The 25,127-nt window shown below is 43.8% G+C and overlaps 1 protein-coding gene across 5 annotated transcripts in view; it reads right to left on the bottom strand.

Moving 5' to 3' along the window:
* Nucleotides 1–5,588: 5,588 nt before the first annotated feature.
* The window catches only part of Septin6 (septin 6), a 78,131-nt gene continuing 58,592 nt past the window's right edge, over nucleotides 5,589–25,127 (bottom strand). For 2 of the 5 annotated variants that reach the window (XM_027431925.2, XM_027431930.2), the window contains exons 8-10: nucleotides 22,356–22,488; nucleotides 17,498–17,688; nucleotides 6,524–8,315 (exon numbers count right to left, since the gene is read on the bottom strand). In XM_027431925.2, the coding sequence (XP_027287726.1) occupies nucleotides 8,291–8,315; nucleotides 17,498–17,688; nucleotides 22,356–22,488 (349 nt within the window). In that variant the 3' untranslated portion in view covers nucleotides 6,524–8,290. Of the gene's footprint in view, nucleotides 6,339–6,523; nucleotides 8,316–8,830; nucleotides 9,556–13,414; nucleotides 13,460–17,497; nucleotides 17,689–22,355; nucleotides 22,489–25,127 lie in introns of those variants that run through there. The other 3 variants (XM_027431928.2, XM_027431927.2, XM_027431926.2) reach the window with 3 other exon arrangements.

Here is a 25,127-nt window from a genome sequence, read left to right as displayed (position 1 = left end):
AGGATCTTTAATAGTTAATTAGGCCTTGTGGACTAGTTCCTTCTGAAAGAAGATGTTTATAAAACATTTCATACAGCATTTGAACTTCTATGTTCCCCCATATGAGGACACATTATTTCTCCCTTCTAATAGATACACCAACAAGAAACCATCTTGGAGCAGAGAACATTCCTCATCTTGGAGCAGAGACAACCACATCTGCTACAGTCTAGATCTTGGACTTACAACCTCCTGCTAAGAAGATTGATCAGTTATTTAGCAGCTATGCAGCCTCGGGTATAGAAGCTTAAGTAAATATCTACCTTTCTTATTTTCCAACTATAAAGTTGCTTTAGGATCACAGATCCTATGATTAATTTTGCTTGTCAAGATATATCCATACAAATAACATTATACAGACTGAGCAGATTGTGTTTGGTTATTTAGGAGTATGTGTGTCTCTGTGTGTAACAACAATTAAAGAAAAAGAGGCCAGAGGCCATGAATTTGAGAGAGCAAGTGGGTGCATAGGGGACATAAAGGGAGGAAAGGGAAAGGGGAAAACGATGTGATTTTATTTTATTTTATTAAAATACTTTATTTATTATGTATACAACATTCTGCTTCCATGTATATCTGCACACCAGAAGAGGGCACCAGATCTCATAACGGATGGTTGTGAGCCACCATGTGGGTGCTGGGAATTGAACTCAGGACCTCTGGAAGAGCAGTCAGTGCTCTTAACCTCTGAGCCATCTCTCCAGCCCCGATGTGATTTTATTTTAATTTCAAAAGATAATAAAAGAATCATGTAGGGCATTAAACACACACATCTTTGAGTGTATCTGTGGGGATGTTTCCAGAGAGTATTAGTTGGGGGTGAGGTGGGGTAACAAGCAAGCAAGAAAAAAACAAGTATTTCTAATCTGACTTCTGAATTATAAACTGAAAAGCAGTGAAATAGATAGATCTCAGAAGCCATCTAGTGGGCTGTAGATGTAGCTGGGTGGTAGAGTACCTGCCTAGCATGTATCAAGTCCTGGATTCAATCCCCTGTATTCGCCGGGCATTGGTGGTGGCACATGCCTTTAATCCCAGCACTTGGGAGGCAGAGGCAGGTGGATCTCTGTGGGTTCGAGACCAGCCTGGTCTACAAAAGCTAGTTCCAGGACAGTCTCCAAAGCCACAGAGAAACCCTGTCTCGAAAAACCAAAAAAAAAAAAAAAAACAAAAACAAAAACAAAAAAAACAAAAACAACAACAACAAAAAACAATCCCCCGTATTCCCAGACATCCAGGAAAATGAGGCTAGAGACCGTTGTCCTGGAACAATCATGATGGTGTTGTTTATGATTACCCACTATAGAATATAAACCATTTTGTCTCTAGAAAACAAAGCAGAAGAAAAACCTGCATGGTCTTGTGACTTACTCTCCCTGGTAATTCTTTTTTTTTTTTTTTTTTAAATAAAATCCTACAGCCAATCTGTTTTAACCCATTCCTTCTCACAAGGTACACAATCTCTCGGGGAGCTGCTGAGACACCTAAACAGAAACAGATTGTCTGAATAAAGATTGAGGACACGGAGGAAAGACATTCTAAAGGCAGCCCAATGCAATCCTGAACCATACTACAAAACTGTTAGCCTCCATCTCCTGACCCTCCATTACTCTCCAACACAGCCTTCAGCCACTCTCGGTAGACTAGATGCACAACCTGTTTGACCTTTCTTGTAAGGGAGTCATAATGACAGGAACCTCAGAACCCGATTAGCATATCAGAAATGAGACCATCTGAAATTCATGTGTGTGTGTGTGTGTGTGTGTGTGTGTGTGTGTGTGTGTGTTTTGTAACAAGTTACACACTTATTTTTATTGCAGCCACCACTCCCTCTTACTCTCTAGTTCCCCTCCCACTACCACCAACACTCTTCCTCTTCCTAAGTAGCCTCCTTTCAACTTTCACAGATTTTATTTTGGTAACACAATGAGTTTCATTAGAGTAGTTTACAGTAGCATGGGTCAGAGTTTGTTTCCAGGAGCATGGGCACCTTACCAACAGCTACACCACTGTACCACTGTAGAAAGTCTCTCTCCCACATCAGCCATTATTTGCATATAAATCCTTAGGGAGGCTTTTGGTTTGTTGGTTTTCTTAATTATTGTTAGTGTTTGTTTTGTTTTCTTATTTATTTTGTGTGCACTGGTATTTTGCCTGCATGTCTGTGTGAGGGTGTCAGATCTTGGAGTTAGACAGTTGTGAGCTGCCATGTGGTTGCTGGGAATTGAACCCCAGTCCTATGGAAGACCAGCTAGTGCTCTTAATCATGGAGTCAGCCCCTTGTTTTGTTTTCTTGAGGCCGACTTCAAACCTAAAGCCATCCTGCTGTCTCAACCTCACACAAAAATCTTTAAAAACCATTTATTCTTGTTAAAATTTTCCTGATTATACATTGTTTATTGAACATATGCCCCTCCCCCTGGCTTTTGTTCTCCCTCTCCTCCTGTTAGTACCTTTTGTCAGGCTCATCCCACAGTGATCCTGACCTGAGTACTCCTTAACAAAAATGCACTTGAGGAATCTTTACTAATGGAGTCAAAATTAGGAACCTCCAATCAGGCTACAATTGGTAACCTGAACTGCAAAACAATTAGGGACAGTAATGAAGTAAAAAAAAAAACAAAAAAACAAAAAAAACAAAAAACAAAAAAACATTAAAAAGTGTGTGTGTGTGTGTGTGATGAAAATCCAAAAAGGAACATGAGGAGGGAGGAAAAAAAACTCAAGGGAGGGGGCAAAGGAAGAAAAAAAAAGAAAACAAAATGGCATAAGTTTGACTTGAAAGCAGAGGGAAGAGGTCTTGGGAGGGGAACCAACAAGATAGGAGCAGGGGGAAAGTGAAGGACAGTGAAGGAGCACAAATAAGAACAAAGTGTAATGACCTGGATCTGCAAAAATGTCAGAATGAAGCCCACCACTTTGTATGCTAAGTTTAAAAGTGAATAATTAAATCCCTAAAGATTCCTATGAAACGTGTATCATATAAAGCCATGAATCCGCAATGATGCTAAGTAGACAAGTGAGAGGAAGAAGAGGCCTGTGCTTACCGTGGAGTAAACCGTGCACTGAGCAGCAGCTGGGGAAGGAGAGCTGAAATCAAAAATTCATCTTGGAGATTCACTCAGGCAAGAGCTACCAACAGATGCTAAACTAGGAGAACGTTTTTGATGAGGAGCAAGTTATATGCAGGGACTTAGTTTCCCTACATAGGTTTTTAGTAGCAAGGTTGTTGATGGGAGAGGGGCGAATAAGCCTAGCAATCATACAGTGGAGAAATGAGGCAACACCTTCACCCCAAATGAAAATATTGAATTTATTGTATGTGTGGGTGTATGGATGTCATGGTGCCTTTGGGAACGTCAGAAGACAACTCGGAGGACTTGGTTCTCTCCTTAGACTCAAACTCAGGTCTATGTGCAAGCACTTTGACCTGCTGAGCTATCTGCTCATTCTGTATCTTAAAAACAATAAACAGGGCTTCAAAAAGATCAATGTTGGAGGTTAAGAATTCATACTACTAAGCCAGGTGGGTGGGGGACGCCTTTAATCCCAGCACTCTGGAGGCAGACGCAGGTGGATCCCTGTGACTTCAGGCCAGCCTGATCTATACAGAGCGAGTTCCAGGACATCAAAGGCTGTTACACCAGAACCCCTGTCTCAAGTGCATACTATTATTCAAGGACCAGAGTTCAATTCGCAGCACCCTCAAATTTACTCTAACTCCAGTTCCAAGGGCTCGTACATCCTCTTTACCCTCCAAAGGCATTGTCCACATGTGCATTCTTGTGCACACACATTCATAATTTTAAAATAAAAATAAAATATTAGAAAAAAGATCAGTGTCATAAAAGGCAAAGCGATTCTTTTCCAAATTAAGGATATTTAAAACCCAAGACAAAATGTATGATTCTAGACTTAAAGTGCTGCAAAGGAAATAATTTCATAGGTTAAAATGGTGTCATAACATGCCGTGCCGTGATGGTGCACGCCTTTAATCCCAGCACTCGAGAGGCAGAGGCTGGTTGATCTCTGTGAGTTCGAGGCCAGCCTGGTCTCCAGAGTGAGTGCCAGGACAGGCTCCAAAGATACACAGAGAAACCCTGTCTCGAAAAACAAATGGTGTCATAATGAGCCATTTCCTGAAGTTGAGAAATGTAGTTATGAAAGAGAATGTCCATCAGAAGAGGAGGAGACTGTTCTCATTACCCATAACTCGAGTTGGCATTATACAGGATCCAATAGCCAAGGCTGGTCTTGACCTTCTGACCCTCCTGCCTCGTTTCAGTGCTGTATTACAGGCACATGCCATCAGCTCTGGTTCTATTTGTTGCTGAGGATTAAACCCAGGGCTCTGAGTGCCAGGCAAGAATTCTACCAACTGAACTACACCCCTACCCCGACTAGGGCAAGGACATTCTACAATAAAGCCCATGCCAAACATGGCAAGCACTAGTGCAAAATTGTGATGGTTCTCAACGGGAGGTGTTCAAAACAAGAAACCTCATTTACTAAATGCCCTGTTTTTCTTTTTAAAAGGTATCTTTGGTATTTTTTGTTTTTCATTTTCAGTGGCTGGGGATCGAGTGCCAGGGCCCCTGTGGGGAGATGAAATAACTTGAATCAGGTTTTTCCTTCCACCATCTGGGTCTCGGGGATCTAACTCAGATTGGTCCTGGCAGCAGGCGCCTTACCCTATTACTAGGACGCGTTTGGCTTTCTTATCACAACTTTCTCGCTTTTCCAACAGGCTAAGGATTCTGTATTTTTCCATACCTTCACAGGATCAGTGTTCAGCTGCGTCATAAGCAAGTATAGCTTACTCTTCTGCCCCCTAGTGTGCGAGCTGCGTAGAGGCAGGTCAGCGCTGTTTGCTCAGGTACCAGAGCAGAGGCTTAGTATCTACAGAATGCCTTTCAACCCGTGAAATTGGGAACATGCTTACATCACAGGAGTAAAAGAGAGAAGTAGCACAGAATTGCTTTTGTTTCATAACTAAAACTTACCTGGATTTTGCTCTGGGGATGCCATTTTCTCTTCTTCCTCTCCCTCTACTGATACTCAGTTTATTTGATTAGTCCAAGCAGTGCGAATGAAAGGGAAAGCAGGAGACTGCTTGCTAACACCCACCCTGCCCCTGGAATTTCAGAGCCAGGAGGAAGAGAGAAGGGGTGTGGCAGTCCACTGAGGAAGACTTAGTAGGCTCATGCCATTTCTCTGAGCCTCCCAAAATATCCACTTGGGCGGTGGCCACCCATTTCTGTGGTGAGCCATGCCACCAACTGATGGGGTCAGATCATAGAACCAGTGAGCGTTTCTTTGAATTTTATTGAAAATTGACATGGACATTAGAAAGATAATGAGCTAAACAGTGCTGGTTCTGGGATGATCTTGTGGAAAATGAAAGCCCCAGAGGGGCAGTGACTGGTCACACCTTTGAGCAAAAAGAACACCAGAAAAGAAGGAAAAAACAAACACAGATTCTGGAAAACATGCAAAGAGGCTCTCTCAAGAGACGGGACAGCAGAATGGTGGTGGTGTTTGTGGTATGGCTATGTGAGAATGAGCACACTCACATGGTATTCAGATGTTAAGTAAAGCCAGTGAATTGAAGGCAGATCTACCAACATCAAAGCTCTCTTTACAGATACCAAGTTGAACAGAAACTTCTTGCAAAGCCCCTGAATTCCCTTGGAAGTTTTCATGGAGAACTTTGCTCTCACTAAACTTAACCCCCCTCAGTATCTTTCTCCAGCTGAAAGTTAATGCTCCATTTCTCCCCTTGCTGGGATCTGCAGAAGGTCTGTGAATGCTGAAGATGTCACTTAACATTCTCTTCCATATTCAGAATCAGCTTAATAGTGGCTGAAGACAGTCAAACCATTGAAACAGAGAATTGTTTAAAAAAAAAAAACATAAAACGCAAAACCTCGTGAACAGCGCTTCCACACCCACAGCTGAGATCTCCTGCCCCAGAGTCACTTAACACCTGGGTGAGTGGTCCTGCTGTCGTTTCTCTGAGGTTACATTTGGTCCATTTCCAGCTCTGATGATTCTTTTCCTGCCTTGTGAGTTTAGGACAAGACACTTCCATGTAAAACACCATGTAAGTCAGAAGAGAGCTTCTTGTCTGGACACAGGGACACACGTACACTTGAGTGTGGTTTAATGTGCACAGTTGCAGGGGAGGGGAACTGGTTGGTTTCTTGCTTGAGACAATATGGAGCCCTAACTAACTCTTCTATAATGGCAGTCTTCTCCCTTAGACTTAGTACAGCTGCTGAAGAAAAGGTTAAAAAAAGCTGGAAAGGGAGAGAGAAAGAGAGAGAAAACACGAAATTAGCCAAAGAGGAAGGACATTCAAAGTGGCATGCAAGGGGAGTGGAAGGTAGCATAGATTAAATGCCAAGAAGACAGGAACAGGTCTCGGAGGGGCCATCACCATGGGAAAATCTCTTGAGAAGGTTTGAAGAACACCACACACCAGTTTAACGAGTCTCGCTTTAATTAAAAAATAAGCACATATTAACAGCCATGTGTGAATGCCAAATGATTTTTTAAAAAAGATCCAAACTAGATGGGGAAAGCAGACTTCTTGGCTTCAGAGAAATGAAGGGTGTGTGTGTGTGTGTGTGTGTGTCTCTGTGTGTGTCTGTGTCTGTGTTTCAGGAAAGCCATTCTAGTCTAGAAAAATAAAAGCACAGACCATATCTAATTACTGGTTTTTGTTTCACTAGAAGTAAGCAGAGTTTAGGGTATTTTCAAAAAAAATAGTAACAACTGTACTAATTAAAAAGACCTTTAAGCGAAGAAAAACAAAAACCATTCCATTTACAGTCAGAAGGACAACTCAATGAAATTTAGCATCACCTCAATTCCTTTAATAGGTTCTCTTGCTTTTTATATCCACCAAAGTTCCCTGATTACAAGAAGCCACAGAGTGCATCAGTGAAATGGACACTGGCCTGGTCCTGTTCCAGACTTATAGGAAAGCTAACTGATCATCAAGCTTCACGGCATCTGGCCTGGAACTATCTCTTCATCTGCCCCTTCCCACCCCATCCTATTTTTCTATGAGAAAAACCCTCAAGATGCCTCTAATATTGGTGGTTTCTCTGAACATTAAAAAAATCTTGTCTCCAGGAACATACACAAATAGTTAGGTCCCTTGGTGAAATGGATTGGGAACCCTGAGACATGAAATTTTGCTCGGGCTTTGCCAAGAAATAGTAGTGGGCCCTTGGCTAAGTTCCTTAATTTCTCTATGTGTCAATATCCTCCATAAGGGTTACATCAGCCATGCTGACCAAAAAGCTCCCACTTTATATACAATTCCTGCTTGTTTTTGGAAGGTTGTGTAGCTCAAATACTTACGAAGTATTTGAAACCCTCAAACCTCAAGTAGTGAATTTATATACAAATGCAAATGAGAGGCTTCATTTCTGGGAAAGTGGATTAAGGCAGCTGGGTGTAGGGGTGTTTGTCTTTAACCCCAGCACTCAGGTAATTCAGGCAGGCAGATCTCTGTGAATTTGTGGGTCAGCTTGGTCTACATTGTGATTTCAAGGTTAGCCAGGGCTACATTGCAAGAGCCTGTCTTCCCCCAACTACTGACTATGTATCTGAAGGTATCTGGGAATTCTGCTTTTGGGCTTTCTGTTCTTGGTGGTGGTGCCTTGTTCTGGTTTACCTCCAGGCATAGGGTTTCCTGAAATTGTCCACTTCCGGTTGGTTTTTCCCAAGAAACAAGCTTATGCTTTCCCATTGTTACCCTGTACTTGTCTCTGGCCATTGGCCGGAACATATCAAAATCACCCTCTCTCTTTGCCAACAAAAAAAAAAAAGAGAGAGAAAGAGAATGTATGCATATTGACTTGCTTGCTTTTATCTAGTTCTGCTTTGGACTTATTCTTGGCTTCCAAATATTAACTATGATTGTAGAGAATGCCCCCCACCCTTTTGCAACAGTTCAGAAAGCCTGTAAATTTATTATCACCTTGTGTGTTTTAGAGGTAGTGACGATACAACCACCTTTAAAATATGAAAAAAGAAGAAAGTCATGGTCCACGCCAGTCAGACTGGGAGGCAGAAGCAGAACTCAAAAGACAGAGAGAGAGAGAGATGGGGGCTTAAAGTACCAGAGCAGGGGGTGGAGGGCCCAGCTATCTGGCACCATTAAAAAAAGTTGTCAGTTAAAATAAGAACCTTCGCTTAAAAGGCTAAGTGGAGTCCAGTCCAGCTGTAGCAGGGCATACTATTCAGTACACAGCCATGGATTACTGCAAAGGAAGGGCAGAGAGACGCCATATTAGCCACAGATCATTGCCAGGTCGCCTCTAGCTGTTGCTCTGTCACTAGTCAAACACCAAAAGCCATACTGTGCCTCATGGCCCTGACAGTGGAAGGCTCTGTACTTCAAAGGGTTTCCAAAAGCCATAATCAGATGGGACCCATTATAAAACTTAAGACTGGGGTATTTTTAAAATATCCAATCCTTAGACCAAAGTAAATGTCAAGTGACAGTGCCTCTTCTTCCCTCCAGCTAATGGTCTCTCCTCTTTTAAGTGGTATGTGTGCCAATGCAGATCCAAACCCATCATTACAATCCTCAGGTAGGCTAGAATATTCGTCCAGACAAACCCCAGGCCTAGATTCTTTGACCAGCTCACCAGTTTACAAACTGGGACTATTATTCTTGTTATTATACCTCATTGGGATGGCAAGAAATGACCAATGACACGCTAAAACCCCCCAAGGAAAATTTTGTAAATCTATATCATTCAAGACTCTAGGCTGATAATAACATTCTGGTTTATTTTCCCTTCTGTATCTGTGGGCTACGCAGAATTAGAGAGAGGGGAAATATACACTGTCTTCCCCAGAAAATGTGTTTTATAGGAAGGGCGTGGGGCAAATACATGTGTGGCTGACTTGTAACACAGCTTGTGTAAGGTGACTTTGAGTGAATGAGATCGGGAAAGGGCTGGACTGAGATGGTAGAAGAAATAGGTATCACTGACAATTCTTTTGAAGCCTGTGAGAAGGCTCCTGAGATTAGAGGACAATTCCATTGACTAGGATGCAGGAGCATAAGGGGATAGCTTTGAACCCTGACTAGTGTTTATCTAGCCAGGGTAGATGGAAATACCTCAAGGAAACAAGTACTAGTCAAATTCAAATGGGGAAGCTGGTACATGAAAAGTAGCAAATAGCAACCCCAAAACATGTGACAGTCTGGCAAAGATGGGGATGGGGATGGGGATCGGGAAGTGGGGGCGTAGATGACTGGGGGTACTAGGAGAGGGCCTGAGGTATGGAATATGTCTCCAAGCCACATCATTGCTGGCTTCTTGGGCTGAGGTCAGACATCATCATTTGACTCTCAGGCTTCTATAAACATTCGCAGGAAGAGAGGGGAGGGCATGGGTTGTATGCCGCTTAAACCAGGTAAGGGGGAAATAAGGAGAGGGAGGCCCAGCTCTGTTGCACAGGAAAGGGTGCGTCTACAGGAAGCCCAAACTGAAAATGAAAAGAGAAGGGGGGGTTAATGAATGGATGGATGGATGGACCCCTAAAAAAGCCAGAAGGAAGTTAATTTATAACTAATAGATAAAGGAGAATAGCCATGTTAGATGGTCTTAAAAGTCTTATGCACTGGCTCCTGGGAACATGCTTTCTCATATGAATGGCAGCAGTAGAGGCATTAAAAAGCAAAATAAAGATCAATACCCACACAAATAATTTTTAAAATCTGTTCTTGATATACAATCTCACATGCATGCATCCAGATAACCCAGTCTCTCTGGTAACCTTAGGCCACCAGACACAGCAACAGGCTCACAGCCCCCTTGTCCCACAAGACAAGAAGCTGAGGCTGCAACTTTGGTGTCTTTTGTAGCACGCTTAGCTGGCTAACTGCAACCCTAAGCCAATACCTGTTTGTTAAGTGTGTGATGGGGTGGGGCTGCAACCATTGATCTGTAAAGGCCATCACTGGTTTGTGTTCATGTAACACTGTGACCTATCTCCTACCGGGATTGCATTCCCATAATGTAAGTAGGTCAAGTCGTATTGGTCTCTGTGTCATGTATGAAGAGACTGACATGCCTGTGGTCATAAAGAAAGTATCATTACAGCCAGGATAAGAGATGTCTAATCAAGATTCTTTTATCACTAGGAGATTATCAATGGTGTCTGAGAATTTCTCGGCTATGTATCGAAATCCTTGTTTATGATCTGAAGAATGAGATTTTTTTTTATGGTTTGGATATGATGTGTGCTTCAAAGACTCATGTGTTGAAGGATTCCTTGTCAGCTAAGAGGTTTTGAGGAAGTAAGTAGAATCCGAGGACTCTGATTTAACAGAGTAATCCCTTGAAGAATTCCTACTCTGAGGGCATTACTGGAAGGCGGGCCTGTTGGAAGAAGTAGCTCACTGGAACAGATCCTGTGATGCTGTACCTTATCCCTGCCACTTTTCCCTGCTTCCTGGCTGACAGGAAGTGAGAAGCTCTGCTCCAGTACACCCCTCTACCATGATGCTCTGCCAAGATCGACGCCACACCCATGAGGCCAAGTGGCCATGATTGTAACTGAACTTTCCTTAAGTTGATTTTCTCAGGAACTTTTGGAAAACCAGACACAACAGTCATCCCATTAAGTGAGAACTATTTGTGGGGAGTGGAGTTAGATGATCATGCATATATGGGAATATGCAATCAAATTTCCACAATGAACACACCTGCTCTCACACATACATAACCCCCCCCCCCTTAGCCTGCATTCCAGGTGGCTTTTCTGATCAACCACCCCCCCAAGTGTAAGTTTCGGGAAAGAAGTACATAACCTTTGGGGCTTTCAGTTCCTAAGCACCTAAGGCCCTCCCAGACCAACTGATCTAGAAGAGCTTTTGCAGTCTACTGCAGAGAAGCTTGCCAAGAGGAGACAACCTAGGTGGGGTTGAAATGGGCTGCTCCGGCAGTTTATTGTCTCTCACTTGTAAGGCATGGCTTTAATAATAGTTTTCCAGGGTTCATTTTAAGAATTGCCACTAACAGGGAACTCTGAAAATGTGTCAATCAGTGAAATCTGAATTAGCCAAAACAGAATTCACTAGGCGACATCTTTCCTGCTCTCCTTGAAAATGGTGGAACAAAGAAACGCCATATGAACTGAGCTCCTACTATGTTTCAGACACTTGGCTACGCACCTAGCAGTGAACAGATATTCTAGGAATTTAGTCTTCCTAAATAGAAAGCTGCTGTTTGATGCCAGTGTCCTAGCAGGGGTTCCAGGGCTTGTTTTTAAACCAGGCGGTAAATCATTACTTTGTTCTTTAAGGATGCATTTGTTTGGCTCAGTTTCCTGGAATTTCTGTTTCAGAAGCCTGGATGGACTTCCTTGCTGGGAATTGCTTGAAAGGAGGATGCCTTTTGCCAGATGCCTGAAGTCTCTAGTGCAATGGTTGCAACCACTGGTTTGATGACTAACAGTGGGCTCTCCATATAAACCACTGCATGGCTGAGCCAGGGGACAGCTTCCCAATACTTTAGTCTCCAACCCAAACAAACCAAAAGTAAGAAAGGCAATTTATGAGACCACTGGGGTACTTCCAAAACCAACTAGACATTTTATGTTAACAAATTATTATTAATTTTCTAGGTGTGATAATGATGGCTGTTTTAAAGATCATTATCTCCTAGAAATATGTACTGTTTATTTTACACATAAATGATACTGCTTTTGCCTTACAATAATCCAGCATGTCTGGATAATTGAGGAAACAGGATTAGCTGTATTTCAATGATTCTTTGATGACGAGCTTCCAGGATTATGGGGTTGAATTGTACTATTACCTCTTCTCTTCTCTACACTTGAAAATTTCCATGTTTGTTTTAAAAATAAATCTAAGCGTGCTGCTAAAAATGTTTCTATTCAATTCCTCCCCCCACTACCTGATTTTGGTAGAGTATACAAAAGGTGCTTAATCACTGCTTACATTCATCCTGTAATGACTGCTTTCACTAACTTTAAAAGTTATGTGATAGGGCTGGAGAGATGGCTCAGCGGTTAAGAGCACTGACTACTCTTCCAAAGGTCCTGAGTTCAATTCCCAGCATCTATATGATGGCTCACAACCTTCTGTGATGAGATCTTGTGCCCTCTTCTGGCTTGCAGACATAATGCAGGCAGAATACTGCCTGCATAATAAATAAATACATAAATAAATCTTTAAAAAAGTTATGCAATAGCATAGATTGTCTTGCTTACTCCTGTACACACAACCACCTCAGTGGTTTTCACTAAGAGTCACTATAGCAGAGGTTTTCATGACGCTTGTATTTAAAAGGTGTGTGTGTGTGTGTGTGTGTGTGTGTGTGTGTGTGTGTGTGTGTGTGTATGCAGGTGCCCACAAAAGAAGAGGTCGTCAGATCCTCTGGAGCCACAGTTACAGGCAGTTGGGGGCTACCTCATCTTGGGTACTGAAAACCAAACTCGGTTCATTTGGAAGAATCCCAAGTGTTCTTAACCACTTGAGCCATTTCTCTAGACCCAGAATTAAATTTTTTAAATTAATGTATTAATACTGCTTATGGGTGCACATGCCATGGTGTAGTGTGATCAGAGGAGAACTTTTGGAGTTGGTTCTCTTCTTATAACCTTATATGGGTTCTACAGATTGGACTGAGGCTGCTAGGCTTAAATGGCTTTCTGTGAAAGATGAATGCTGCCACTGAAGCCGGCTGAGCCACCTCACTGGCCCTTACAGAGGATTTCCACATAGCATCTGAAGTTTCATTGCCTTCCACTTTGGTTATATTTTGGGTGGTGGGCCATGTAATCAAAAAAAATTGGAGAACTTGAACCTCTCAGATAAGAAGCAGTTATCAGTGGGAGACAGAGAAGCCATTTCTCATTGCACATTCCTAAATCTGGAGTACGTGGAGGGGTCAATACTGACTGTGATGCTGCAGGCAGGGACTGTGATGCAGTTTCCTGCATCGTCACAATGTTGAATGTCATGAGTTTGGCTCTATATGAAAAAAAAGTCTGAACTGAAACTTTACATGTTGGTCAGATGATCTGTCTACCTATGCTACACAGCTATCCTAGCAGCAAATGCCATCACACACATACCTCAGGCAGGCAGGCAGGCAGGCGGGCAGGCAGACAGGCAGGCAGGCAGGAAGTCAACATGTAGCATGCCCACTTAAAACAATGACAGATTACACCTTCATACTGTAAGTCATGGGAGGAAACTAGCAGGCCCAATGAAGCCATCTCTTTTATGGTTAATTACATGTGACACAAGTGTGGGGTTTGGGGGTATATGTTCTAGAAGCCACTGCCAGTTCTATTTAGAGTTAATAAAGCTTACCAGGACCCTGGGTCTCATGCAGCATGCAGCAAACAGCAGAGTTAACTGTAAAACAGTAAGAGCTGATGAAGATGGAGTGAGCATGAGGAGAAATCCAATATTATGAATTGACACAAATAATGAAGTGTTAGGGGTCAGAGGAGATGAAGAGAAACAGGGAGGGAACAGGTGAGGGTGGCTTGGTAGACACCCCTGAAACACTGGTATTCTTGATTAGTCTCTTTAGGGGCACCCAGTGGAAATTCTGAAGCTGGGACTTGATCAGATCCAACCACAATCTATCTAAAAAATATTACTATCACCATTTCTACCCTCCCCCAAACCATCACCAGCAAAAAGCACCATGGGAGCAGAGTAGCATGAGTTTAGTGGCACACCTTCTAGAAGTTAACCAATTGCTCAGAGACATATAAGGAGCCCAGACCTGGGGATACTCACGCATATTAGAGTGTGGATGTGGACAGGCTATTGTGCTGGCTCTGATTGCAAGCGTAAGGTAGCATGTTCCAGCACGGTTTACACCCATCTCAGAACTGGAAAAGGGCACTGTCACCAACCCCAGATATTTCTGGAGGGTAGGGAAAGTTGTGTCCTAATCCAGTCTTCCGCATGAGATGGGAGGAAGTCAGTCAGTTTGGGGGAAAGCCTGGTCTGGGGAGAATTTGCACTAAGCACCCTGAATAAGGGGGCCTGTATACAGCAGTGGTTCTCAACCTGTAGCTCCTCAGCCCCCTTGGGGGTCACCTAAGACCATCGGAAAGGACAAAATTAGAGCTATGAAGTAGTAATGAAAATAAAGTTTATGGCTAGGGATCACAACAACATGAGGAACTATAGGTCACAGCATTAGGAAGGTTGAGAACCACTGATCTATAGCATCAGTGCAGCCTAAACAAACCAGGTGCTGACAAATTAATTTATTTATTTACTTTTGGCTTTTTTAGTGTTTTTTTTTAAGTTTTTCAAGACAGGGTTTCTCTGTTTCTCTTACTGTCCTTTCACTCGTTCTGTAGACCACGCTGGCCTCAAACTCACAGAGATCCTCCTGCCTCTGACTCCCAAGTGCTGTATTAAGGGTGTGAGCCACCACCACACAGATGCTTTTGGCTTTTCGAGATAGGGTTTCCCTGTGTAACTGTTCAGGCTGTCTTGGAACTTGCTCTGTAGACCAGGCTGACCTCAAACCCAAGTGCTAGGATCAAAGGCATGTATCACCACCACCTAGCACCAAAACAATTTTAAAAAAGGAAAATATGAATCATTTCCTGCTAGCATAACTAGTATGCCATGACTGATAGATGGTTAATAGATGGTGCATCTAAAGAGGTTTTTCATCTGTCTAGTTGAACCTTAGTACCAAAAATAAATCAGTGAATTTGATATGTAGTTTTAAGATTCTATTCTGGGGGTGTTGGTGGGTCATGGCAGGAGGATCTCTGTGAGTACAAGGCTAGGGTGGATTACAGATAAAGTTCCAGAATAGCCAGAGCTACACAGAGAAATCCTGTCTCAAAACAACAAAAACAAACAACCAAACAAAAAGATTCTATTCTAGAAAATGACCCTGGACCAAGTTAGTGAAAATGTTCAAATCGTGTAATAGGTAGTCAAATTGGATAATAAGATTGTAAAACTCAGTGCCTTGGAATATAAAAGTTTACATTCGTGGTGTGATTCCTAAGTGAGAAGCCAGCACAGAAGCAAAAAGACAATTCTTCCTTCTGGAAAGTATCCAGTGGCTGACTCAAACCAGTGGCCCAAAATAGAAGGTCATGAGCATGGGCATCTCTGAGATCTTACGAGTCCTTTAGTAAGGATATTGTTAAATCCTCCATCTCAGGAGTCCCCAAGTCCCACCGCACAAACAGCCATAGAGCACAAGGGAACCTCTGGATTTTTTTTCTCGCCAGAAACATTTTCCTTTTCTCTGGCTCAAAATGAGGAATGGGTAATTTCTGCAAGCAGAGACTGGGATAGGGTCAGGGCTATTAACTCACCAAACGCTTGGAGAAACAAAAATGGTTTCTGAATCACTCCCCAAGCTTGTAAATGGTCCAGTGGCATCTGAAGGCTCCCCACTAAGTTCTTAGTACCCCAGGCTGGGCAGAATTAAACAGCCAGCAGGAAGAGGTATAGCAAAGGGATGGGGGATGGGAGGCAGGGTGCAGCCTTCAGGGGCAGCATTTATCTTTCACAGGTTGCAGTTGTTGAAAACTGAGGCTAAGAAGGGTTAGCTTGTACTCCCCTCCCCTCAGATGGGGTGAGCAAGCAGACCTGCACGCTGCATGATATTGAAAGTCTAGACAGTGGTTTTCACCCTTCCTAATGCTGTGACTCTTTAATACAGCTCTTCATGTTGATGGTCTACACAGTGGTTCTCACCCTTCCTAATGCTGTGACCCTTTAATACAGTTCCTCATGTTGATGGTCTAGACAGTGGTTCTCACCCTTCCTAATGCTGTGACCCTTTAATACAGTTCCTCCTGTGGATGGTCTAGACAGTGGTTCTCACCCTTCCTAATGCTGTGACCCTTTAATACAGTTCCTCATGTTGATGGTCTAGACAGTGGTTCTCACCCTTCCTAATGCTGTGACCCTTTAATACAGTTCCTCATGTTGATGGTCTAGACAGTGGTTCTCACTCTTCCTACTGCTGGGACCCTTTAATACAGTTCCTCATGTTGATGGTCTAGACAGTGGTTCTCACTCTTCCTACTGCTGTGACCCTTTAATACAGTTCCTCATGTGGGTGGTCTAGACAGTGGTCCTCACCCTTCCTAATGCTGTGACCCTTTAATACAGTTCCTCATGTTGATGGTCTAAACAGTGGTTCTCACCCTTCCTAATGCTGTGACCCTTTAATACAGTTCCTCATGTTGATGGTCTAGACAGTGGTTCTCACCCTTCCTAATGCTGTGACCCTTTAATACAGTTCCTCATGTTGATGGTCTAGACAGTGGTTCTCACCCTTCCTAATGCTGTGACCCTTTAATACAGTTCCTCATGTTGATGGTCTAGACAGTGGTTCTCACCCTTCCTAATGCTGTGACCCTTTAATACAGTTCCTCCTGTGGATGGTCTAGACAGTGGTTCTCACCCTTCCTAATGCTGTGACCCTTTAACACAGTTCCTCATGCTGATGGTCTAGACAGTGGCTCTCACCCTTCCTACTGCTGGGACCCTTTAATACAGTTCCTCATGTTGATGGTCTAGAGAGTGGTTCTCACCCTTCCTAATGCTGTGACCCTTTAATACAGTTCCTCATGTGGATGGTCTAGACAGTGGTTCTCACCCTTCCTAATGCTGTGACCCTTTAATACAGTTCCTCATGTGGATGGTCTAGACAGTGGTTCTCACCCTTCCTAATGCTGTGACCCTTTAACACAGTTCCTCATGCTGATGGTCTAGACAGTGGTTCTCACCCTTCCTACTGCTGGGACCCTTTAATACAGTTCCTCATGTTGTGGTGACCTGCAATCATATAATTATTTTCATTGCTACTTCATAGCTGTAATTTTGCTACTGTTATGAATTGTACTGTAAATATCTGTTTTCCAATGGTCTTAGGCGACCCCTGAGAGAGGGTGGCTCAACCTCAAGAGGGGTCTCGAGCCACAGGTTGAGAAACACTGGTCTAGGATCTGGAAAAGTGCATAGAACTGCTAACAGACCCGGGCCTGCCATCCTTTCATTCCTCCCCTTACTCTGTACGTCTCTCACAGTTTGTTTCCTACTGTCTAACCCCTCTTCCCTTACCATTTGCCCTGAGTTTACAGAGCTTTCCCAGTGGGCCAAACAGGCAAGCTACACTTCTGGGAATGCTTTTCCCCTCCTCTCAGCAACTCAAACTTGGGTGCCATAGGTACACCGAATACTCCTTGAGTCTAGCTGCCAGCCTGCAGTTCACATCTGCCCACCAACCCCTTTTAGCCTCTAGGTCCTGGATTACAGGTGGTGGTTGGAGTGCGTGTGTGTGTGGGGGAAGTGGGATCTAGGCAGGAAAAGGAAAGATCACACACACACACACACACACACACACACACACACACACACACACACACACACCAGAAGCCCGCTACTTACTTCTTCTTCTCTTTGTCTCTTTTCAGAGTCTGCGAGCCCCCAGCCTGAGAACCCTGAGACTGGAGCAGCTCAGCCGCTGTCTTTCTCTGTTTGAATGCATTCACTTCATCGTCTAGGGATTTCTTCTTATCCTCCAGCTTCTTCTTCTCTTCCTGGTGCAGTTTCTTCAGACGGTCAAACTTCTCATGCAGCTGGCAGAGAGGCACAGGGAGGTTAGAGGGAGTGTCTCCCGCGCCCCCAGCAGTGAGCAGTCCCAAAGCCCAGAGCCAAGACCAGAGTGGGGTGGGAACCACTGTGACTACAACCCTGCAGGACTCTGGAATGTTAGGAGACATTCTTGCCAGTGACTGCCATGACGGCGCCAAGGATTGTTGTAGATTGCTGCAAATTATTCTCAGAATCTCTGCTCCTGAAATTGTGCGTAACAAAGCATTTTATTTAAAAGAATCCCTGTAGTTATTGGGTGTGGTTGATAATCATATTTACTTGGTTTGTTACAAGCCAACCACTAAATCTAATATATAAAAACTTTTTTCATTAATACAGCACTCTATTTGTTTTCTTCTTGAGATGGGGTCTTGCTGTGCAGCTCAAGCTAACCTTGAACTCAGAATCCTCCTGTCTCTGCTTTTGGGTATTGAGATTACAGGTGTATGCCAGCATGCCTAGCTTACAATACAGTTGCAGAAGGCTCTGCTACTATGTTTTATGAGGAAATTGAAAGTCTCATAAATGAAGGTATTTGCCCAAGGTCAACCCAATCTTTGGAGGACTATATAATGGGATCTCCCATATATAAAGTTCTCCTCCTGGCTAAGCCCACGTAGGATCTACCGTCTCTGCTCCCCAAGGCTTGATTATAGGCATGTGCAGCCATGCCTGGCCCTTAGTGTGGGTATAGCTCTGAACTCAAGTTCTTATGCTTGCAGTTCTTATGCTCACTCTTATGCAGTGAGGTGTCTCCCCAGCCTCCGCAACTCCTGATGCCTTTTCTTATCCCCTCTAATCAGGAAAGATCACCATGGATCATGATAAAATAATTAAAAACCACAGCAAAGCTGGTCAAAGGAAATACTTGGCCTTGAACACAAAAAGGAAGAAAAAAGATTGCATAAAATTGTCCGAGTGTCGAGAAATCAGTCTTTTCAAACAATTTTTAAAAGGTTTATTTATTTTACATGTATGTGCATTTTGCCCTCATGTGTGTATATGTACCACATGTATGCCTGGTACCCTCAGAGGTCAGAAGAGGACATCAAATCTCCTGGAACTAGAGTTCAGGATAGTTGTGAGCCACCATATGGGTGCTGGGAACTGAACACAGGTCTTCTGCAAGAGCAACAGGTGTTCTTAACTGCTGAGCCATCTCCCCAGCCCTGAGACCCAGTCTTAACCAGAGGTAGGGCTTTGTTCACCTTGGATGGGATCTCAGACTCAAAGAACAGCAAGCATATTCTGGCGTGCTGTTGTGACAAGTGGATTAGAGTACCGGAAGCATGGAGAGTCATGCCACTGGGATGCATGGAATACCCTAATACATAGACCGATAATAATTCTGTTTTCTTCTGGGCATTCAGGAGGAGAGTTTGCACTCTGTAGTACTGGCAGGGCAGGCTACAGACCAGGTCTGCAGATTCTAGGGACATTTGGGACCATTCCTTAGGAAGGCATGGCAAATGACAAGCTTACTGTCTAAGCTAGCTTCACCTAGTCACTTGAGGGGAGTGTCAGTTGTTAAAGGTAATGGGTGACATTTTTCTTCTTAAAGTGAAACTGAAATAAAACCAATACCTTTACCACAGTTTTGGTGACAGCTGTGGAGAGTCCTAGGAGATCAAAGATGAAGAGATTTGGGGCGTAATTGTTTCCCTTATTTATGTCTGAGGGGTGTGATGGTTAATCTTGACTGTCAACCTGATGGGTGATTTATAATTACTAGGGAAACTAGCTTCTAGGTGTGTCTGTGAAAGTGTGTAGATTGGGCTAACTGAGGTGTGAACACACACTCTGAAGGTAGGTGGCGCCCTTCTATGGGCTGGGGTCTTGAATTAAAAAGAGAAAATGAACTGGGTACCAATTCTCTCTCTCTCTCTCTCTCTCTCTCTCTCTCTCTCTCTCTCTCTCTCTGTGTGTGTGTGTGTGTGTGTCTGTCTCTGTTTCTCTCTGTCACTTTCTCTCTGTCTGTCTCTCTCTCTCTCTCCTTCTTGTACAAAGTGACCAATTGCACTAGCTTGTGCTATCATGCTTTCTCACCATGATGAATTAATTGCATCTCCAGAATTGTGAGCCAAAACGAACTCTTCCTTAATTGTTTTTGTCGGGTTAGGTCTTTTGATAATACCATCATAAAGAGTAACTAAAGTTCAGAGAAGTGAAATTCTGGCTGATATTCCAAAACCGTACTGTAGGCCAATTACTCTGGCATCAGGATGTGAACTGTTAGAGGGGCCTTGCAAGCCAAGGCCACTGCTTAAAGGAATAACTGCATATGTTTAATGCTTTTTAAATAATTTATTATTAGGGGCTGGAAGAGTGTCTCAGGGGTTAAGAATACTTTCTGTTTTTCCAGAAGACTCAGTTTTAATCCCTGACATTTACTTGGCAGCTCACAATCACCTGTAACTCCAGATCCAGGAATCCAATGCTCTCTTCTGGCCTCCCTAGGCACTGGGCATACAAGTGGTACACAGAGATACATGCAAGCAAAAAACATCCAGGACCTGGGCGGTGGTGGCATACGCCTTTAATCCCAGCACTTGGGAGGCAGAGGCAGAGGCAGGCGGATCTCTGCGAGTTTGTGGACAGCCTGGTCTTCAGAGTGAGTTCCAGGACAGCCTCCAAACCTGCAGAGAAACCAAAAACAAGCAAACAAACAAACAAACAAACAAAAAACCTATCCATGCAATAAAATAATATACAATTTTATTATTATTAATTACTGTGTATGTAAATGTGTCATAGTATGCACATGGAGACAGAGGGCAACTTCTGGAAGTTGGTTCTCTCCTTCCACCTCATGTCTCTCTTGTCTAGGCCATACAGCGTACCCCATTCTAGCTGCTTATGAATTTGCAGGTGATTCTATTGTCTTGGCCTCCCATCTCATCATAGGGATGCTAGGGTTACTTATAGGTGCCACTCTATCTGGGTTTTATGTGGATTCCAGGAAATGAACTCAGGTTGTCAGGCTTGACTGACAAGCATTTACCCACTGAGCCACCCAGCTAGCCTAAACTGCATGTTCTTAGAAAGGACCATCAAATCTTAGCTTAAAAACCAGCTAGAACATCACTAATGCTTTTTCCGCTCTAGACCAAAACAGAGGTGCTAGGTGCGGCACTCAGTGATGGAAAGAACACTTATCTAGCATGTGGAATGCCTGAGCTCCATCCCTACCCCACATCAAATAAATAGACATCCAGACAAACAAACAAAAAATCAAGAGGACAGTGTAGGAAATCTAAGTGAACAGGAATCCCACTGTTGACATTTTAGATTTCATCATTTTATCTAAGATGGCCTGGGACTACCTTTCCCTATAGTTACCAGAGAAGGTAGGATAGGGCAGGCCAACCATGAAAATATCATTTGTCTCTACAGAACTCCAAACTTCCAGGAAGTGGGGAAAGGATCAGCCTTCCTCTGACTCAGAGGGTTCCAGTGCCCAAGAGCACTTTGTCTGATGCTTAGTGCCAGAGAGGTTCTGCACCTGTACTGTTCAATACACGAGCTGTATTGAATCAGTTGCATGACGGTTGAACATTTGAAATGGGCTAAGGAGAGGAACTGAATTCTAAATTTTATTGTATATATTTTTAAAGATTTATTTATTATGTATAGTGTTCTGTCTGCATGCATGCCTACATGCCAGAAGAGGGCACCAGATCTTGTTATGAATAGATGGTTGTGAGCCATCATGTGGTTGCTGGGAATTGAACTCAGAACCTTGGGAAGAGCAGCCAGTGCTCTTAACCTCTGAGCCATCTCTCCAGTCCATTTAATTGTATATTTAAAAATGGCCAAGAGTATAGTTTAAATGCACCCTCAGCAGTACTGGGGATTTTGAATCTAGGGCCTCAAACATGCTATACAAAAGTTTTACCACCAAACTTCATCCCTAGCTCCCTTTCAACTTTTCTTAGTTAGACACAGCATGTTACTAAGTTGCCTAGGCAGGCCTTTCACTTGTGCCCTTGCTAGATTATAGGCCTGTGTGAGCAGACCTGGTTTAGATTTTAAATGTTTCCAACAGAAAAAAAAGATAAACAGCTGGGCAGATGTGATGCATACATTTAATTCCAGCACTTGGGAGGCAGAGGCAGAGGCAGGCAGATCTCTGTGAGTTTGAGGCCATCCTGGTCTACAGAGTGAGTTCTAGAACAGCCAGTTTACACAGAGAAACCCTGTCTCAAAAAAAAAAAAAAAAAAAAACAGGGCTGGAGAGATGACTCAGAGGTTAAGAGCACTGACTGCTCTTCCAGAGGTCCTGAGTTCAATTCCCAGCAACCACATGGTGGCTCACAACTATCTGTTATGAGATCTGGTGCCCTCTTCTGGTGTGCAGATATACATGGAAGCAGAATATTGTATACATAATAAATAAATAAATCTTTAAAAAAACAACAAAGATAAACACATGAAATGAAGTGACTTAATCTTGATTTAATCTTGACTTAAATCTTAATTTAATCACTATTTTATAACATGAAAACTGCACATCATATCCCACAATTATATGCAATTAATAAAATACTTTTGAGTATTGTTTACATGCCTGTAATCCTAGGACCCATGAGGCTCCTCTCGCCACACCCAGGCCTTCTCGTCCTACCTGCCTGGTCTCCAGGCTCATATTTACCTCTTTTTCTGCCTCCTTGAGCTCGGCTTCTTTCTCTTTGACTCTCTGGACAAACATCTGTCTCATCTCCTCTTCTTTTTTCTGGAGCTCCCCAAGAAACTCATTTCTTTTTGCCTCATAGGTCTCCTGTAAACTGTAGATATGATCAAGTCAATTCCACCGCCTCTGGGGCAACTCCTGGTCAAGAAAATGGGGCCCCAACCATCTCAAGTCCCCTCATCCTCTCTTCCCTAATTCTGATTCTGACAGAGAAATGTAAAGAGAGAACCACAAAAAGGGGAGGGGACAGCTTGGTGTGCAACAGCAATATTATAGAGGAACTGAAGAGGGCAGAGGAGCCCTGGTGAACTGGATACCTATTAGAAGTCTCTCTCTCTCTCTCTCTCTCTCTCTCTCTCTCTCTCTCTCTCTCTATCTCTCTCTCTCTCTCTTTTTCTCTCTCTGCGTCTCTGTCTCTCTCTCCCTTTCCCCACTCTCCAGATGAGGGAACTGGGGCTCACAGAGGCGAAGTGACTCACTGAAGATTGTACACCTGGTTAGAGGCAGAACTAACAGTAGAAGCTGGGTCTCCTGTTTCTTCATTTAAGGCCTCCATCCCACTGCCAGGCCCTGGCTCTGCAACCGACCACCGTGATTTGTCACTGCCTCAAACACTTGTTGGCATTATACCTACCATGTATGTGAACCGCGTGAATAGACATGATGCTAGTTGCTCAGCATCTAGAGCCCAGAGCCACCATGCCTGTCCTACCGGAACTCGGGGTCTAACGGGAGCTGCCTGGATCAAGACCACTGCCCCCAGTCTGCACTTCCTTTTTAAAAAGTAAGAGTCAGCCTGGTGAAGAACAGAAGGGCTGTGTTCCAAAAAAGAGAGCAGCACGTAGGAAGGCACAAGTGGGGAGTGATGTTCCTGGGGATGTGGCCATTCGTGAACAGGCTTGGGGGAATCATGTGAACCACGGAGGAGTGGCAGGGGAGGTTGCGAGCCTGGAAGAAGAGGACAGGCTTCGGATGCCACATTAAAGAAGTGGACGTGTAACCATCGAGTGGTCTTCATCAGTCAGAACATGAGAAAGTCCACTTGGCTATTCTGGGAAGGAAAGTGCAACAATTTAAGTACGACATGGCTGGATCTTGCATGTTAAGGGCTGGCAGGGAATCTGGAGGAACAATAAGGTCTGCAGAGTTTCCAGGCCTTGGGAGAAATCAAAGCTGATTCCAGACAGCTCTCCTGTGACTAGCTCAGAGCTACGTTCTCAAGTGTATCTTATTTTCTTCGTGAGCATCATTCTTTGAATCTTACAATCTCCATTCAAGTTTCCTAATATACCCCCATGGAAGCTGGTTCTAGTCTCTGGCTTGGGCCACTAGGTAGGTAGATAGATGGTGGAATGTGACCAGCAACAGGAGATGCTGGAAAACGAGGAAGAAGAAGAACACGGACTAGATGGCAGACTGTTGGGGCTTCACATTACCCATCCATAGGATGTCTGAGTGCAAATGTCTGCGGCGCAGTTGCATCGATGGGTTCAATGGTAAAGTTTTAGCTTTGGAGTCATCAAATACCTAGGTGGTAATTAGGGTTGTGAGAATAGAAAGAACCAGAACAGTGGGACAGGAGTATGAAAGAGCAGAGGCCTGTGGAAGGAATCCTTAGGGAGCACCAGCATTTAAAGGAGCAAGCCGAAGAGCAGGAGCCTGAAAGAGAGACCAAGTAGCAATAAGATAGAGGGGCGGGGGTGGATAAAGCTGGCCGGGCCAAAACTGGAAGAGCCGAGGGCAGAGTATCACAAGAAAGCCAAAGTAATGTTTCACATTAAAATCAAAGATAAAAATCAAGTCGCAATGAAATCGGCCACCAATCTACAACTGCAGGCCTGGAAGAGAGGCCCTTTTTGTGGAGAGCTGGAGGCAGAAGCCAGATTGCAGTGGGCTGAGGAAGTAAGTGAGGGAGGAGGAAGAGGAACAGTAGATTCAGAAATGTTTCTTTCCTGTCAGAGACAAACCTCTTGACAGGGAGGAACTGGCAAGAAAGAGCAGAGCTCAAAAAAGGGACTTCATTGGGCGGGAGTATTTCCAAGCAAGGTAGACAAAGGAAGAAGAAGAGAGTCAAGAGGGTGAAGATACAGGAACAGAGGAACAGAAGTCTGGAGGATGGGGCAAAGGAGGAAGGACCACGACTAAACGGCCAGGTAGAGGCACACCTCCTTCTGGGAGCATATGAAAGCTGGGGAGGTGAAGGAGAGAAACAAAGGAGCTTCTATCAGAGACAAACTTGCTTTCCCCCAGCTCAGGAGCTCTGGGGCCCTGAGCTGCCTATCCACAGAGTGGTGGGAAGCTGCCATTCCTAAAGCAGAACAGGTTCTGTGGGCTACCAGGGGCCATTTGAATGCCTTTTCCTCCCACAGATATTCTCCCTGGCTTGCTCACGGGTGTCTGACATTTCCTGAAAGGAGATAGAATTATGGTAAAGGGCAACACATGGTAATTTGAAATGCAGGACTGATGACACAGAGCAGATGCTTCCATGGGTCTATGGCTCCCACCTGCATAATAAAAAGCACTTTCGATTCTGATGTGAGTAACACACCAGTGATTATTCATCTTCAGTGGTCAAAACAAAACTCACTACTTGGGTAGTGGGAAGAGAATCATGAAGGCCACCAATACAAGCAAAGTGGCCGTGGTCCTGTTTTGTAGTCTCCTGTTGATTGATTGATTTGGTATTAGGAATGAAAGTGGAGCCAAATCACATACCCAGCTTTCCTTTTT

This window comes from Cricetulus griseus, chromosome X (assembly GCF_003668045.3).
Source record: "Cricetulus griseus strain 17A/GY chromosome X, alternate assembly CriGri-PICRH-1.0, whole genome shotgun sequence".
NCBI lineage: Eukaryota > Metazoa > Chordata > Mammalia > Rodentia > Cricetidae > Cricetulus > Cricetulus griseus.
The sequence above is the reverse complement of the archived record's forward strand: the minus strand, read 5'-3'. Positions and strand labels throughout refer to the sequence as shown.